At 41.0% G+C, this 19,254-nt stretch overlaps 1 protein-coding gene and 1 long non-coding RNA gene across 3 annotated transcripts in view; one reads left to right on the plus strand and one right to left on the minus strand.

Moving 5' to 3' along the window:
* Positions 1–11,472, plus strand: part of LOC117068437 — a 37,002-nt gene extending 25,530 nt beyond the window's left edge. Inside the window, exons 2-3 of the long non-coding RNA XR_004431118.1 lie at positions 3,073–3,861; positions 10,317–11,472. This is a non-coding gene — a long non-coding RNA (uncharacterized LOC117068437). The remainder of the gene's footprint in view (positions 1–3,072; positions 3,862–10,316) is intronic.
* MACROD2 (mono-ADP ribosylhydrolase 2) overlaps positions 1–19,254 on the minus strand; it is a 2,183,277-nt gene that overhangs the window by 161,718 nt on the left and 2,002,305 nt on the right. Inside the window, exons 10-11 of one of the 2 annotated variants that reach the window (XM_033185564.1) lie at positions 17,954–18,001; positions 10,792–10,875 (exon numbers count right to left, since the gene is read on the minus strand). In XM_033185564.1, coding sequence (XP_033041455.1) covers positions 10,792–10,875; positions 17,954–18,001 — 132 coding nt within the window. The remainder of the gene's footprint in view (positions 1–10,791; positions 10,876–17,953; positions 18,002–19,254) is intronic. The other variant, XM_033185566.1, reaches the window with a different exon arrangement.

Consider the following 19,254-nt stretch of genomic DNA (forward strand, 5'->3'; position numbering starts at 1 on the left):
AAGATAATGAGTAGATTGTCAAAGCAGACAGAAAGGAAAAACAGATCAGCTTAAAAGAAGCAAAAAACAAACTGAAATATTCCTTAACAACTACAGGAAAACAACTTCAAAATGTTGCAAGAAAATAACCATCAACCTCAAATTTTTACCCACCAATACTGCCTTAAAAGAATAATGCAAAATAACACCATTTTCAGGCAAATAAGTCCTGAGAGACTTTCACTAAAGGAACCTGTAGAGCATTTACTTCTGAAAGACAAAGGAAGAAGTGTGAGAAAAGTATGCTCTATTAAAGGTGATAAGTTTTCTGCAATAATATTCTTTCAACTTTTTGTAAGAAAAAAAAAAGATCTAAATTATGGGAAGTTAGAATTAATGCAACTGGTACTAACCAGACTTTTTTCCAAACAATTCTGTCTATGCCTTGCTGGTTCATAGATGGCATTATCATTTATAGCAGATGACAGCCAATCCATTAGTAGTTTGAAATTACTAATAATTTCATTATTGGTATAGTGTTGAATGTGTGAAACCAAAGTACACAGTGGTTCATGAAATTTTAATAAAAATAATAAAACCACTATATTCAAAAGTACACAGCATAAAAATGCAAATAAATACATTTCGAAATTGTTTGAGTTTTAATTTTGATGTTCAATATCTCAGCGAGATGTTTACTAAAGTAATAATGCTTAACTCAAGGTTATAATGTTGACAATATTTCTTCCTTCAAAAAATTTGTTCTAATTTCCAGGAAAGAGAAAGAGAAAAGGATAACAGAAGCTGTGTTTTTTCTAGAAAAAAAAAAAAAGAAGAAGAAGAGTTTGTGACATTAACCAACTGCATGGACTTGGGCAAGTTAACGAAGCATTTGCAGTCTGTACTTTAAAAAATTCTGTAGAATGAGAAAATTTGACCATATGTTCTTGAAATTTTTCTTCTGAATCTAAATACAGTTATTATGACTATGTATGCTGGAAAATCTAGGTGAGTTTGTTTTCTGTAACCCTTTCTGAAAATGTGTGTTATCAGGTAAAAGGAGGAAATCAGTAGTGCCTGTGAGGGTGGGAAGTGGGCCAGGGAATCCTAAAGAAGGGGAGAAGAGAGATAGGGCCCATTGTTGGGGCATTAAGCCAAGTGATCTATAAATAAAAATACCAGGAGCTTCTCTTTCTAAAAAAAATATGAAATGACCAAGCTAGAAAAACATGGATAACTCTAAGCTGGGAAGAAGATCTAGAGAGAAGAGTAATGGTCAGCATTAAAACTTGCCCCTCTTCCAGTGATACCAGATTTCATTTGCATATCCACTAGGAAAGAATGATTGTAACTCTTTGTATCATAACGGGAAATGGAACACATTCAAGAGTACAATGCATGAATTCAGGGACATAGGTTATTTTGTCAAAATAGAAACGTTGATAAGTAGTAAGTGCTATATGTATGGTAAACCAACTGATAGCAATCACCTAAGCATATCCTGAGAATGAACCATGTGGTGGATGCACCTCCGTGCGGTTCGAAGTCTCAACTAGAATCCAGGAGTGGCAACCTGGAGATTCTTATCTACAGGGAACATCTGAGTCTCCAGCCCACCCTGTAGAACTCAGGTTGTACAAGGGATGGAGGCCCTTTGTCTTGGGTTAAGTAAAGATCGTCGCTGTATGTTTTTTATAAGTGGTTGTGATCCTCCTGCCCAGGCTCCTGCCATCAGGTTCTCTCTCCTGTATGAAAGTCCCCAGGAAAACCCCATGTCTCTTTCAGTGATTCTGGGGCTCTTCTTCAGCCTCTCAAACCTGGTGTCATCCCCACTAAAGGTGAGAGGGGTTCAGCACAACAGCACATCATGGAATCATCCACCACGGCCTGCCCGATGGTGCTCGCTTTGTCACTCCTTGCCCAGCCATTTTTACTTTTTTATTTGTCTTTGAAGCCCTCTTAGGAACAAATGCACAATTCCCATGTTTCTGGAGAGTGCCTCACGTTCACATTTCACCACAGACAGAATGTCCCTGCTAGCAAATCCAGTTACCACATTTTCATCTTTATGATTCAGAGCAGATTGTTAGACCACACAATGACAGGAGGTGAAGCTGTATTACTGAGTCATTAGGATTAGGGAATAACGTTCCTAAACAAAGCAACTGATTTAGGAAGTAAATGAAGTTTTCACACATTGGAAAGAGTAACTTGGAAGAATTCCCTTCTTTAATTAAAGGTGGAAGAACTGCTACAGCTTAGTAGCCATTATGTGAGGCTCAGAAATGACAACAGGCTCATGCTCTGGAAAACAGCTTTTGACATAGGTTATGGATGTGATGGGAATCATTTGGTGAGGTAGAGTTTCTCTAGGGGAAAGATGAGTGTTGCTTTGCCCCAGCTCTTTACCCAAGTGTGGCCTTAAGAGATGGTCTAGAAAATGACCGAACTACAACAGGAGATTTGGAAGCCCCAGCTACTCTCCCACCAGGCAGTAACAAAGCTTAACATCTTGGGTGAATTATTGCAGCTGGCCTTTTCCCTGGTTCTAAGTGTTCTTCTCTGAACAATTTTGAACTTTCAAGCACATTTCACTGAATTAGGGCAGTGCATAACCTACCATGGCCATGATTATGATATTGATAATAACAGCCATCACTGACAGAAGGCCAGGCCAGTGCTGGGCCAGTACACATGCTATTTCTGTTCTTTACTGTCAGTAGGAAACGTTCATCCTTCGCTCCTTGTCTAGAGGAGGGATCACATCTACTTCCATGCCTTTCTACACCTCTCCTCACTTACAGTAAGCCTGGGAGAAGGAAACAGTCCTGTCTTGTGTCTCCCTCAGACCCACCTGCCTACAGAGAAGGCATGTTCCTGGTCTGCTCGTCCTATAACAAGCTGACCAGGGCAGCCTTGGTCTAGGAAGCTGAGGACTCCTGCACTTGCCTGTGAGGGGACAGTGATTAAAGCTTTTCCATTTACAGCTGAAATCCAGGATTAGGAAGCCTGTTTGGGGGCAGGGCAGCCAGATGCTCCGGCCTAACCACATTAGTAATCAAGCTAACGCTTTGATTTCCACCTTTCTTTCAGCTTTGTCTTCTTGATTGATTCTAAACTCCCAGAAAGGTGAAAAAGCAGCGTTATTACTTAGCACCGGAAGCCCCAGCACTCACAGGGATACTGTGCAGTCCTGCACGTGAGCAGCTCAAGAGTTCAAGTGAGACCTGCTGCTAGGAGATAAGTAAGCTGACAGCGCCCAGCAGCCACACTTTTGAGGACCCCTGTGGCATCGTGTTCCTGCTGGGGCCGGCCACTTTCTCCCCAAACTACTTGCAGCCAGTGACTGAGCATGGGAAAGCGAGACCCTAGAGCCCAACTATTCCCGTCCAGTGGAGGACTCCTCTGGACTTCCAGACTGCACTGCAGACTGAGGCACTTCCCAGCTAAGCCTCCTTCTTTTCTTCTCTCCTTTCAGCTGCTCCTGCTCCATTGCCCATTTCTCTCATCTTTATCCTGCACTTCTGCTTCCGTCTTGGCATCTTCTTCCCTCAAGACCCAACTCAACACCATCAGTATTATTACACTCTTCATTTCCCAGTGGAGGAGGTGGGGCTCAAGGCAAGAAGGACAAGGCGTAAATATGCTCCCTTTAAAAAATTTGTACTACTCTATCCCTTCTCTGCCTTTGGGCTAAGATCAAGTGTAAAAGTTTGTACTACTCTTAGGTTTGAGGTTGACATGAAAAGAACACCTCATCAACATTTTAAAAGAAAATTTGAATGAATTGTATGTTGTACCAGTGTGTAAAAGAGAGACAGTGTCATTTCTTCATAAAACTGAGTCCAGTGGGACCTGCCCATTCAATGCAAAAATGCAAAGGTGGGGCGGAGCAAGATGGCCGAATAGGAGCAGCTCCAGTCTCCAACTCCCAGCGCGAGCGACACAAAGACCGGTGATTTCTGCGTTTTCAATGAGGTACTGGGGTCATCTCGCTAGGGAGTGCCGGACAATCGGTGCTGGTCAGCTGCTGCAGCCTGACCACGTGAGCTGAAGCAGGGCGAGGCATCGCCTCACCTGGAAGCGCAAGGGGGAAGGAATCCCTTTTCCTAGCCAGGGGAACTGAGACACACAACACCTGGAAAATCGGGTAACTCCCACCCCAATACTGCGCTTTAAGGAAACAGGCACACCAGGAGAATATATCCCACACCTGGCCGGGAGGGTCCCACGCCCACGGAGCCTCCCTCACTGCTAACACAGCCGTCTGCGGCGATCTATCCGCAAGGCAGCAGCGAGGCTGGGGGAGGGGCGCCCGCCATTGCTGAGGCTTAAGTAGGTAAACAAAGCCGCTGGGAAGCTCGAACTGGGTGGAGCTCACAGCAGCTCAAGGAAGCCTGCCTGTCTCTGTAGACTCTACATCTGCTGACAGTGCACAGCTGCAGCCCATTAGGGGAAGAGCGGGGGCGGTGCAGACGCGAACGACTCTGTCTGACAGCTTTGGGGAGAGCCGTGGATCTCCTAACGCGGAGGTTGAGATCCGAGAACGGACAGACTGCCTGCTCAGGTGGGTCCCTGACCCCTGAGTAGCCTAGCTGGGAGACATCCCCCACTAGGGGCAGTCTGACAGCCCACCCTCACAGGGTGGCGTCACCCCTGAGAGGAAACTTCCAAGAAAGAATCAGACAGGTACACTCGCTGTTCAGCAATATTCTATCTTCGGCAACCTCTGCTGCTGATACCCAGGCAAACAGGGTCTGGAGTGGACCTCAAGCAATCTCCAACAGACCAACAGACAGTCCTTCTGACTGTCAGACGGAAAACTATCAAACAGGAAGGACACCTATACCAAAACCCCATCCGTACGCCACCATCATCAAAGTCCAGAGACAGATAAAACCACAAGATGGGGAAGAAGCAGGGCAGAAAAGCTGGAAATTCAAAAAATAAGAGCGCATCTCCCCCTGCAAAGGAGCGCAGCCCATCGCCAGCAACGGATCAAAGCTGGTCAGAGAATGACTTTGACGAGATGAGAGAAGAAGGCTTCACTCCATCAAACCTCTCAGAGCTAAGGAGGAATTACGTACCCAGCGCAAAGAAACTAAAAATCTTGAAAAAAAAGTGGAAGAATTGACAGCTAGATTAATTAATGCAGAGAAGATCATAAACGAAATGACAGAGATGAAAACCATGACACGAGAAATACGTGACAAATGCACAAGCTTCAGTAACCGACTCGATCAACTGGAAGAAAGAGTATCAGCGATTGAGGATCAAATGAATGAAATGAAGCGAGAAGAAAACCAAAAGAAAAAAGAAGAAAAAGAAATGACAAAGCCTGCAAGAAGTATGGGATTATGTAAAAAGACCAAATCTACGTCTGATTGGAGTGCCTGAAAGTGAGGGGGAAAATGGAACCAAGTTGGAAAACACTCTTCAGGATATCATCCAGGAGAACTTCCCCAACCTAGTAGGGCAGCCAACATTCAAATTCAGGAAATACAGAGAACGCCACAAAGATACTCCTCCAGAAGAGCAACTCCAAGACACATATTGCCAGATTCACCAAAGTTGAAATGAAGGAAAAATCTTAAGGGCAGCCAGAGAGAAAGGTCGGGTTACCCACAAAGGGAAGCCCATCAGAATAACAGCAGACCTCTCGGCAGAAACTCTACAAGCCAGAAGAGAGTGGGGGCCAATATTCCGTTCTTAAAGAAAAGAATTTTCAACCCAGAATTTCATATCAGCCAAACTAAGCTTCATCAGTGAAGGAGAAATAAAATCCTTTACAGATAAGCAAATGCTTAGAGATTTTGTCACCACCAGCCTGCCTTACAAGAGACCCTGAAGGAAGCCCTAAACATGGAAAGGAACAAGCGGTACCAGCCATTGCAAAAACATGCCAAAATGTAAAGATCATCGAGGCAGGAAGAAACTGCATCAACTAACGAGCAAAATAACCAGTTAATATCATAATGACAGGATCAAGTTCACACATAACAATATTAACCTTAAATGTCAATGGACTAAATGCTCCAATTAAAAGACACAGACTGGCAAACTGGATCAAGAGTCAAGACCCATCAGTCTGCTGTATTCAGGAGACCCATCTCACATGCAGAGACATACATAGGCTCAAAATAAAGGGATGGAGGAAGATCTACCAAGCAAATGAGACAAAAAAAAGCGCAGGGGTTGCAATCCTAGTCTCTGATAAAACAGACTTTAAACCATCAAAGATCAAAAGAGACAAAGAAGGCCATTACATCATGGTAAAGGGATCAATTCAACAGGAAGAGCTAACTCTCCTAAATATATATGCACCCAATACAGGAGCACCCAGATTCATAAAGCAAGTCCTTAGAGACCTACAAAGAGACTTAGACTCCCATACAATAATAATGGGAGACTTCAACACTCCACTGTCAACATTAGACAGATCAACGAGACAGAAAGTTAACAAGGATATCCAGGAATTGAACTCATATCTGCACCAAGCGGACCTAATAGACATCTATAGAACTCTCCACCCCAATCAACAGAATACATTCTTCTCAGCACCACATCGCACTTATTCCAAAATTGACCACATAATTGGAAGTAAAGCACTCCTCAGCAAATGTACAAGAACAGAAATTATAACAAACTGTCTCTCAGACCACAGTGCAATCAAACTAGAACTCAGGACTAAGAAACTCAATCCAAACCGCTCAACTACATGGAAACTGAACAACCTGCTCCTGAATGACTACTGGGTACATAACGAAATGAAAGCAGAAATAAAGATGTTCTTTGAAACCAATGAGAACAAAGATACAACATACCAGAATCTCTGGGACACATTTAAAGCAGTGTGTAGAGGGAAATTTATAGCACTAAATGCCCACAAGAGAAAGCAGGAGAGATCTAAAATTGACACTCTAACATCACAATTAAAAGAACTAGAGAGGCAAGAGCAAACACATTCAAAAGCTAGCAGAAGGCAAGAAATAACTAAGATCAGAGCAGAACTGAAGGAGATAGAGACACAAAAAACCTCCAAAAAATCAATGAATCCAGGAGTTGGTTTTTTGAAAAGATCAACAAATGACAGACCGCTAGCTAGACTAATAAAGAAGAAAAGAGAGAGGAATCAAATAGACGCAATAAAAAATGATAAAGGGGATATCACCACCGACCCCACAGAAATACAAACTACCATCAGAGAATACTATAAACACCTCTACGCAAATCAACTAGAAAATCTAGAAGAAATGGATAATTTCCTGGACACTTACACTCTCCCAAGACTAAACCAGGAAGAAGTTGAATCCCTGAATAGACCAATAGCAGGCTCTGAAATTGAGGCAACAATTAATAGCCTACCCACCAAAAAAATCCAGGACCAGATGGATTCACAGCTGAATTCTACCAGAGGTACAAGGAGGAGCTGGTACCATTCCTTCTGAACTATTTCGGTCATAGAAAAGAGGGAATCCTCCCTAACTCTTTTTATGAGGCCAACATCATCCTGATACCAAAGCCTGGCAGAGACACAACAAAAAGAGAATTTTAGACCAATATCCCTGATGAACATCGATGCAAAAATCCTCAATAAAATACTGGCAAACCGGATTCAGCAGCACATCAAAAGCTTATCCACCATGATCAAGTGGCTTCATCCCTGGGATGCAAGGCTGGTTCAACATTCTCAAATCAATAAACGTAATCCAGCATATAAACAGAACCCAAGACAAGAACCACATGATTATCTCAATAGATGCAGAAAAGGCTTTTGACAAAATTCAACAGCCCTTTATGCTAAAAACGCTCAATAATTTGGTATTGATGGAACGTACCTCAAAATAATAAGAGCTATTTATGACAAACCCACAGCTAATATCATACTGAATGGGCAAAAAATGGAAAAATTCCCTTTGAAAACTGGCACAAGACAGGGATGCCCTCTCTCACCACTCCTATTCAACATAGTGTTGGAAGTTCTGGCTAGGGCAATCAGGCAAGAGAAAGAAATCAAGGGTATCCAGTTAGGAAAAGAAGAAGTCAAATTGTCCCTGTTTGCAGATGACATGATTGTATATTTAGAAAACCCCATTGTCTCAGCCCAAATCTGCTTAAGCTGATAAGCAACTTCAGCAAAGTCTCAGGATACAAAATTAATGTGCAAAAATCACAAGCATTCTTATACACCAGTAACAGACAAGCAGAGAGCCAAATCAGGAATCAACTTCCATTCACAATTGCTTCAAAGAGAATCAAATACCTAGGAATCCAGCTTACAAGGGATGTAAAGGACCTCTTCAAGGAGAACTACAAACCACTGCTCAGTGAAATCAAAGAGGACACAAACAAATGGAAGAACATACCATGCTCATGGATAGGAAGAATCAATATCGTGAAAATGCCATACTGCCCAAGGTGATTTATAGATTCAATGCCATCCCCATCAAGCTACCAATGACTTTCTTCACAGAATTGGAAAAAACGGCTTTAAAGTTCATATGGAACCAAAAAAGAGCCCGCATTGCCAAGACAATCCTAAGTCAAAAGGACAAAGCTGGAGGCGTCACGCTACCTGACTTCAAACTATACTACAAGGCTACAGTAACCAAAACAGCATGGTACTGGTACCACAACAGAGATATAGACCAATGAACAGAACAGTCCTCAGAAATAATACCACACATCTACAGCCATCTGATCTTTGACAAACCTGAGAGAAACAAGAAATGGGGAAAGGATTCCCTGTTTAATAAATGGTGCTGGGAAAATTGGCTAGCCATAAGTAGAAAGCTGAAACTGGATCCTTTCCTTACCCCTTATACGAAAATTAATTCAAGATGGATTAGAGACTTAAATGTTAGACCTAATACCATAAAAACCCTAGAAAAAATCTAGGTAGTACCATTCAGGACATAGGCAGCGGCAAGGACTTCATGTCTAAAACACCAAAAGCAACGGCAGCAAAAGCAAAATTGACAAATGGGATCTAATTAAACTAAGAGCTTTTGCACAGCCAAAGAAACTACCATCAGAGTGAACAGGCACCTACAGAATGGGAAAAAATTTTTGCAACCTACTCATCTGACAAAGGGCTAAATCCAGAATCTACCAAGAACTCAAACAAATATACAAGAAAAAAGCAAACAACCCCATCAAAAAGTGGGGAAAGGATATGAACAGACATTTCTCAAAAGAAGACATCCATACAGCCAACAGACACATGAAAAAATGCTCATCATCACTGGCCATCAGAGAAATGCAAATCAAAACCACAATGAGATACCATCTCACACCAGTTAGAATGGCAATCATTAAGAAGTCAGGAAACAACAGGTGTTGGAGAGGATGTGGAGAAATAGGAACACTTTACACTGTTGGTGGGATTGTAAACTAGTTCAACCATTATGGAAAACAGTATGGCGATTCCTCAAGGATCTAGAACTAGATGTACCATATGACCCAGCCATCCCACTACTGGGTATATACCCAAAGGATTATAAATTACTCTACTACAAAGACACATGCACACGTATGTTTATTGCGGCACTATTCACAATAGCAAAGACTTGGAATCAACCCAAATGTCCATCTGTGACAGACTGGATTAAGAATGTGGCACATATACACCATGGAATACTATGCAGCCATCAAAAAGGATGAGTTTGCGTCCTTTGTAGGGACATGGATGCAGCTGGAAACCATCATTCTTAGCAAACTATCACAAGAAGAGAAAACCAAACACCGCATGTTCTCACTCATAGGTGGGACTGAACAATGAGATCACTTGGACTCGGGAAGGGGAACATCACACACTGGGGCCTATCATGGGGAGGGGAGGAGGGAGGGATTGCATTGGGGAGTTATACATGATATAAACATCATGCACATGTACCCTAGAACTTAAAGTATAATAAAAAAAAAAAAAAAAAAAAAAAAAAAAAAAAAAAAAAAAAAAAAAAAAAAAAAGAAAATGTGAAGCCCATGGTGTATATGTGCTTCACATATACACCATGGAATACTATGCAGCCATAAAGAAGGATGAGTTTGCGTCCTTTGTAGGGACATGGATGCAGCTGGAAACCATCATTCTTAGCAAACTATCACAAGAAGAGAAAACCAAACACCGCATGTTCTCACTCATAGGTGGGACTGAACAATGATCATTGGACTCGGGAAGGGGAACATCACACACTGGGCCCTATCATGGGGAGGGGAGGAGGGAGGGATTGCATTGGGGAGTTATACATGATATAAACTCATGCACATGTACCCTAGAACTTAAAGTATAATAAAAAAAAAAAAAAAAAAAAAAAAAAAAAAACAAAAATGCAAAGGTATGTAGGATCCTAGAAAATGAAAGGCAATGCTAAAGACAGGAACCATTTCCAGCATCTGTTGTTGAAGTCTGAATCTGGAAAGACTCAGAATGTATTTATCAGAAAAACATTTTTCCCAATAAGCCAATAGTTGCAAAGCTGGTCATCACATGCAAATCTTGACCTTCACTTTTACACAATTTTGGAACATGTAACTGGTAAGCACTACCTACAGTTTTTTGCTTTGCAGACATGGAAAATACATCACACTAACAAAATGGACTTTTAAAATTTGGGTTTTACCTTAACAAAATAAACTTGAATCTGATTCTTCATCTTCAAACATATTAGAAAGGGATAAAATAATTTCTCTGTGATATTTGAACCCTTAGGAATATCTGAACATGAGTGTGTTTATACACATAATTTAAAAATTAAATATATTTTTCTTTTCATGGCATAATTTTCTAAAGGAAGGAGGGACAGGACTTACCCTCGCTAGAGTCTTTTGAACATTCTGGCTTCTTTGCTTTGCTCTTCTTGTGGGGTGGAGAGAGGCCTTTTGGCTCTAACCCCTCTGGAATCACAAAGATTTAATATTCTCATTTAAATATTTACCAGTAGGGTTCAAAACTATGTTGAAATTTAAAAATGTTTTCTTCTTAGTAAACCTACACATACACTGAATCTTAATTGCAGATTCATCTGTCATCATGGCTGAGTGAAATTCTGGCAAGGACTTGTGGTTCTCCAACCTACATAGACTTAAACTTAAGGCTTAAGCTAAAACATTTTTGTAGATAGCATTAGTGATTCACACAAATGTAAAATCTTACACATGTGCTTTCATAAATTTAGATATTCTCCATAAGGGAACCCTGTTAATTTTTTTTTTCCTCCAACAGTGTTTGATTTCAATCTTCATAGATTAGTTGACAATTGTCATGGTGCAATTTCATCTTACTCAGTCCTGAAAGCAGGGCTAGAGGAATAGAGAAAGGAATGGGGCTAGAAATTACCCTGCTTTTATTTAACAAACTGTTTTTAGTAATCCAGATTCTAAACAACTTCTGTATTTCCCACTTAAATTACTGTGCTTCCTATTTTCCTCAATGCCCCTCTAAGTCTATCCATGGGGGCAAATAAATTAAGTTCTGAGGACAGTGTCAGGAAAGTATCTCCGAGTTTATTCATTTGGATATAGCATACTTCATTAGGTGTGAATTTATGTATCTAGCCCTGGTCTTCTTTCTGAGCTCATGACTTATGTCTTCAACAGCCTACAGGGCATCTTGTTTGGAATTTGGGAATGGATATCTGTTTGCCTCTCTAGATCCACTCTCCATCCTTCACCACCCCTGCTATGCTCTGGGAGGCTGAATTTTCTGGATTGCATCAATGAACTCCCTGGTTCTCTGGCTTCCTATTAGATGTAGCCAATCGGGAGCTCAGGGCATCTACTTTCTAGGCACCTGGTGGTTTTCATGAGCTGGTTGTATCCCTCAATCTAAGGTTACAGACCCTAGAGTTGGCCTTCTCCACGTGGCCCTCTAAGTTTCTTGGCTCTGGTAGCCACCTCCTTCCCATTGTCCCTTCGGGGCTGGTACTTAACTATGCCCCACACTTCAGAGCACTAATAATTTCCTTTCCTGCACTCAACTCCCATCAGGCCCTTTCAATTTTTTTGTAAAGGACATTTCAAATTTAAAGTCAGATATAATCATATACTTGATGTTTATAAGCCTGTTCTTTCCACAGTATTATACATCTCAAGGAATGGTATCACTATCTACCCAGGAATTTAAACCCCAAACTGAGATGTCATTCTCAATATTTTTCATTTACTTTTCCGGTTGAAGCAATCACAAATCCTATCATAGCCCTCGCAGCTCCATTCTAAAATAGATTTCATATTCATCAACGTGCTCAACCTTTGGAGTCACCACAGTAGCCCACACCAGCATCTCATAACCCGCTAGCCTTCTAATCTCCCCGCTTCTATTCTTTATTGTCTACACTCTATCCTTGACAGTGTGAGCTTTTGAAGCATAAACCAGATCACATTGCTCGCCTGTTTAAAAACCATTGCTTAGAATAAGATCCAAATCCAATTCCAGGCCTGGCACAGCACGTCACTTGGGCCCTGCTTACCACACTAGCCTCACTTCCCACTTGTGTTTGGCTCTAGCTTTGTCAGTTTCCTTTCCCTTTGTGTTCCTCAAACACTGCTAGGCTGCTTCCTGCCTCAGGACCTTTGCACCTGCTGTTCTCATCCCTACTCCTCCAACACACATATTCATAGGTCTGCTCCCTTCTTGCCCTTTGAATCTCAGTTCAAATTCAGCTCCCTACAAGGCCTTCCCTGACTGCTTAATCTAAAGGCTCACAAAGGAAATCTCTCTCAAACACATCACTTGTATCTGAAATTATCTTGCTCTCTGGTGTATCCCTTTACTGTATGTCTCCTTCCTCATCTCATCCCCAAGAATGTAAATTCCATGAGAAAAGGGCACTTGTATTTCCTAATCCCTCTCGTATCCCTGGTGCCTAGCAGTGCCTTGAGAATTTCATTTCAAATTCTATTTTATTTTCACTTCCCCAGGCCTTTCTTTAAGGCCAAGATATAATGGGGACCCTGCCTAATTCTCTCTTAGCAGCTGTCGCCTTCATGCCAGGATTCTAAAATTACATTACAGAGCTATGGCGACTCATTTCTCATTTCCCATTTATTAAAAAAGGAACAGAACAAAAAAAAAACCCCACATTTGATAGATGTGCTATTAAAAACTTTGGCATTATAAACTGCAAAGCTTTGGGCACTAGGCTAGGTTTTCTGTGGTTGCAAGTCAGTCACATCTAAGGTTATTACCACAGCCAGGGTGAAAAAATTTGCCAATGACTACATTAGCAACTCCCCCAAACTTCTGTCACCAGGTGCAAGATGGATGTTGACCCTTGGAATGGGTTCAGCAAAAACAGAAATGAGATGCTTGGAGCAGCTCACCGAGTGCAAATACTGGGCTCAAAGGGATTCATACAATGGGCAAAGAGACATTTGCAACCTCACTGGGAGAAAAATCTAACCCTTCTATGTCACTGCAATGTGTCGTCTGCAACCGGGAGCAAGAAGAGAGTTTCCAATGCTGGAAATTCAACTCCAAACCAGCATTTCTCCAAATCACTTTCTGCGTTTTTGTGAGTTACATTTCTCGGTCTTCATTTCCCACCAGAATGAGAATTCCTGGGCAGTGGGTACTATTTAAAAAGACACCCATGTGCCACACTTTGAAATATGTAAGCACCCCCCCAAAGTACTAATATTTTATTTTTGAAAAAGTTGCAGAGCACTCCTTGGGTCAGTGGGCATGCATACATGTTGAATATGAACATGAAACATGTTATATGAAACAGTATTGTATCATCTCATGACACCATGGGTAAAGTGTTCTGGGGCATGCAAATGAAAGTCACAGATACATAAGGCCTCTGTGTCCAGGTTTCTACTTGTGGCTTGGGAGGAACAACTTTCCCTCTTGGCCTGGGGGAGTGAAGAAGAGAGTTGCTTCTGCTTGTCTTCAAAAGCACCCCCATGCTTCTCCTTGACAATGTATCATGTTTTTTAGCTTGCCCTGTGTCTGGCAGAGGGTAGAAACCTGGAGATTTGCCAGGAGCATGGCTTTGTCCCCTGAGGGATGGAACTGTGCATCCAGCTGTGATGTGGTTGAGTTTCCATAGGTGGTTGATAATTTTCCATCCCTGCTGACTCAGACTGGGGCTAATTTTACCAGTGCAGTCATGGAAATGAAAGGACATGGGAAGACATTTGCCATTAGGGAATTAAGGATTAAGGAAGATGATTAAAGGACTTACACGGAATTCTTGGCATTTAAGCCAGTCTGCTTCTTCTACCTCCCATGGGAGTAGAGCCTCCCCTTGCAGATGACCATGTCTGATACCATCTGAAATGCTCCTGCCTCTACTTACTATAAAAGTCTGGAGACAGGAGCAAGAAAGTAAAGGACATGAACTTTGGGGTCAGGCAAACTCGGATTCAAATTCTGGCTCTGCTATTTAAGCAAGGAACTAATCCCTTTTAAGCCTCAATAATAACAGTTCCTGCCTTGTAGAATTGTTGTGTGTATTAAATGAGTTCATGTATGTCACGTTATTGGCACAAAGTACATGCCCAATTAAACTCTGGCTCAGCAGAGCTGTGCTGTGGCTGACTTGAGCCAGCTCACACCAGCTAATTGTACCATCTCTCCCCAGCTCTCCTGTTCATTGACCTCATGCTTTGGAAGCTTGAAAAAGATCATGGTATTTGTGTTTATACCATAGAAATCTGCAAACTCTTCACACTGGGGCTCTCCTTACCCCAGAGAGTTCATTTACAAGCACCCCAGTGGGTTTAGATATTCAAGTTGTTATTTACTATCATTCACTAGCATGTCTTGGCCAGTTGATTCACTCAAGTAGCCCTTCATTAGTGTCAGTTGCATTTGTAAAAATCCCTCCAGCTTTTCTATTTGAATGAGAAGGAGAATTGATGCAGGGCAGGGGAAAGGCAGCAGTTAAAGGCCTTGGGAGACTGGTTCAGACTCATCTTCGAGACTGACATGCTTAAGTGTGAGATCTGAGTGAAGCCAGCATGCACACCAATGTCTGGTGAGGCCAGCTGGAACCATTCAGCACAAAAATCCTCCATGATTTCAGCACTCAGGTATCAGGAAATTGGGAGTAGCTCCCAAGCCCATTCTGCCCGAGTGGCTTAACATCCTTGGGCCATTAAATATGACTTGAACAGCTGCATGTAGCTGCTGGAGACCAAACTCCCAGGAAACCTGGTGGAACTAAAATCAGAAATGATGATCCAATTAATGCCGCCAAACCTCAAACGCTGACTCCAAACTTGTGGACTCTGCATTAGCATTAATATTGATTTCCTTAAAATCATTCAGTGGTTTGGATAGCTATCTAAATCTCATTGAGAAGCCAACTCTCTCTGTTTAGAAATGTGTACTTATAGCACTTAGGCAAATGATCCATGGCAAGACAAGGCCCTTATACTGGGTGCTTCAAAGGGCAGTACGCCTCGTAGCTAAAAGATACTCCAAGGACATTTCATGTGAGCAAGATAAATGAGAACGGCAAGATTAAATTCATGAAAGTTAATTCAAGACAGAGTGACAATTTAAAGTCTTTTTTAAACATATGGCTCTTTTTTACAATAAGACATTCTACATGGGTATAGGAATTGAAATTTTAATTTAAATTTTACCTTGAACTCTATGTTTTATAAAAGGCAAGCCAAGTCCTTGTCTTAGGCCATATCTCAGAAGCAAAAATAGAATGGTTTGAGTTTTAAGCAGTTAATTTGAGAGATGATTTTAGCAAGTGTCACAAGAGGAATAGGGAAGAAAGACAGGAAAAGGAAAGCAGACAAGACTGGGTGTGTTCATGAGCACATTCCACTGTGGGCAACCAAGACTCAGTTCTACTGGGGACCTCTGAACAATGTTGTCCAATACTGTAGCCACTAGCCACATATGGCCAACAAGTAGTTGAAATGTGGCTAGTTTGAATTCAGATGTGTATGTAAAACACATACCAATTTCAAAGTCTTAGTATGAAAAAAAAGAATGTAAAATATCTGACTATTTTTATATTGATTATACATTGAAATGATAGTATTTTGGATTATTGTGTTATACAAAATACTGTTAAAGTTAGTTTTACGTTCTTCCTTTCACTTTGTTCAAAATTATACATGAGGCTCACATTTGAGGCTCACATTATGTTTCTACTAGATAGCATTGGAACAGAACATGCGTCAGATGTGGGTATTAATCAACCAACTCTTGTCTATTATTGGTTGAGGGCTGCTCCAGAGAAATTAACTCTCTTGTGCTTTGAGTTTGCTGCCAGGACCAGAGGAAAGCACTCAGCAGAGAGTCATAAGGACTTTCCTTGGAAAGCTGTTGGTGCTGTAAAATAACAGCAAGCACCAAGGAGACATAAGTAGGGCACCAACAGCCACTGCTACAGTTCCTCTTCTACCTCCTTTATTCCTACTCCTGACTTTCAGATTCTGCTTCTACTTCTCATACCCTCTGAATCCATTGCATCTGGAAGTTCAAGGGAACTTTAGGAATCAGACATGTTTGGACTGGAGAAGAGTAGATAGAAGCTATAATCCTTGTTCCAATGAAATTTTATGAAGAAAAGAAACTGGTGTTATTTCCTCTTGAAGATATTGGGCAGTCTGGGGAGGGAGAGAGATATAACTTCACACAGAGAAGGACCACCCCAATCAAACCTCATGTAATGAGATCAAATGCATCAGAATTTAAAGAGTTCCCTGCTGATGGAGCTGCCCAGACGGAGCCTGTCAGTGATTTGTAGGGAATTCTGGCATCAAATGAGAAGTAACACAAAATTAGGGCCTCTGAGATACCTCTTTCACAGTCAGAACACTGTGACTGCCAAAATGAGGAACAAGGAGCTTTTAATCATAGAATTAAGCTCTAGATCCTTCTAATATCTGTTAGAATGAGAAAGAAAAAAGCTATAATTTACTGAATCTTTACTATGGTCCAAGCACTGTATGAAACTTTAGATATGTTATCTGATTTAATCCCCCAAACAAAACTATATGGTAAGAATTATTGCCCCCAGAATTGTAAACTGAGGCTTATAGAAAATGACACTTGCCTAAGGTCAATAATTGATACAGCTAGAATTGAATTCAGGTCTATTGATTCATGCATTCATTATCAAAGACACATTGAATGGCTACCTTAGGCCATAACCTGTGCATTTAACCACTAGATTTTCCTCATAACAAATGGGCTTCATTGAGGGGTTGGCATGCATCTCAATTCTGATAATGAGAGCAAAATATAATATGTGGAAAGTGTATTTTCCAAAGATGGCGACAGCAATATTTTACGTCTTACGTGCTCCATAGAACCACTTTCCATAAGAGATTGAGTCCATTTTCATTCCCTCTTGAATTTTGGCAGGCTCGTGACTATTCCAAAGAATTAGAATTACATGGAGTGATGCAATGGAATGTCTAAGCCTGAGAATACAGTGTCTCCCTTTTTCCAGGAGAAACTCATTTTGGAAGCTGGCTGCCAGGCTTTGAGGAAGCCCAGGCCACATAAAGTGGCCATGAACAAGTGTTTTAGGAAGTTGTCACAGCTAATATTTTAGCTGACAGTTGAGATCAATCACTAGCCACGCAAGTGAATGAATCTTCAGATGGTCCCAGCTCCCAGCTGTTGAATCTTCCTGCTGAGCCCTACACCTTGTGAACAGAATGATTAAGTTATCTCTGCTGTGCTCATGAGCATAGGTTGTTTTCAGCTTACTCTAAGTTTTGGGGGCAATTTGTTATATAACTCTATTAACTACAACATCATGTTCCATTTTTACCTTGGCTGTCAGGAAACTCAAGGTCAAATTTATTCCTTAAATACAGTAACTCCATTAACCTTAAGTGTTAGCACAACTACTTTTTAATTTTATAACACTGAGCATATATTTCTATTTTATTAATCTTATTTTGTCTTTCTTTGAAAAAATATGAAGTGTACATAAACAACAAAATGACCCCTACTTACCCCCTAATAATAAAAGAATGAATTTAATACCTGAATCTTCTTTCATTTCAACATCCTCTTCTTCTTCATTATTATCGTCTGTTAAAAAATAGGAAAAAATAAAGAAATATTCATATGAAAGTGGGAAACACAAGAATGTTCTAGATGGATTAATTAAAAATTTCAAAGAAAAGGATAATAGATCAGTAGAAAAGAGACTGTTAAAGCATGCATTTCTCTTGTCTTATTATTATCATGCTGAGTTAAGAAGACAGTATACACATTAATGCATAATTTAAAACCTAGAGTTTACATTTCCTTTTTAAAATTGTTATATTTATAACAAACTATATATGCAATCATTTGTTTTACTTATACAAATTACATATAGTCACTTCAGTCATTTCAATTGCTCACAATTAAAAATCACAGACTTTAAATGCCACATATTCTACCTTTGTTAAAGGTGTGCATGCTCACTTCAAGTATCTGAGAAGTATGGACATCATTATTTGGTCATAGACCGACGTGTCAAATCCCCGCAACGCACCATGAAAAGTGCTGCTTTGCTGCATTTGGAACTCCCAACCTTCACTCATGTGCTTTCAAGTGTCCCATCGGTTGCACCATTCCTATTTAGCTCCCCTTATCTCCCAATATAACCCCTTTTAACTGGAAAAGACATGTGATTCCTCTGCACTACAGATGACATGCTTGCTCTTTTGAACTTCTGAAACACTATCATCTCTCTCCTTATGCTCCCCACCTCCAGTGCCATGTTCTGAATATCTGTGTCCCCCAATAATTCATATGCTTAATCTTAACCTCCAAGGTGATGGTGATTAGAAGGTGAGGCCTTTGGAAGGTGATTAGATCATAAGGAAAGAACCCTTGTGGATGGGATTAGTGTCTTTATAAAAGAGACCTAAGAGAGACCTCTCACCCCTCCCTCCACGTGCGGACACAGGGAGAAGATGTCTCTCTACGAGGAAGAGGGTCCTCACCAGACACCAAATCTGCCAGCACCTTGATCTTGGACTTCCAGCCTCCAGAACTGTCAGAAATAAATTTCTGTTGTTTGTAAGCCACTGAGTCTATGATATTTTGTTACAGCAGCCCAAATGGACTAAAATATCAGCTAGCGCCAAATCTTCTCCTGTTTCTATGTTTGGTCCTCTCTCCTCACATTATTGCAGTACAAATTCAGACTCCCAGTGCCATTTGCCTTAGCTATTTTAGCAGTTTCCTAACTGCTCCTCTCTTTTTCCCTCTCCTGGATCTCACTCCTTTTACATGTGACTGCCAAATCAATCTTAAAATACAGCTCTGATCTGGTTCACAACGGTTCAGTG

Source organism: Trachypithecus francoisi, unplaced genomic scaffold (assembly GCF_009764315.1).
Source record: "Trachypithecus francoisi isolate TF-2019V2 unplaced genomic scaffold, Tfra_2.0 Lachesis_group21, whole genome shotgun sequence".
In the NCBI taxonomy this organism is placed as follows: domain Eukaryota; kingdom Metazoa; phylum Chordata; class Mammalia; order Primates; family Cercopithecidae; genus Trachypithecus; species Trachypithecus francoisi.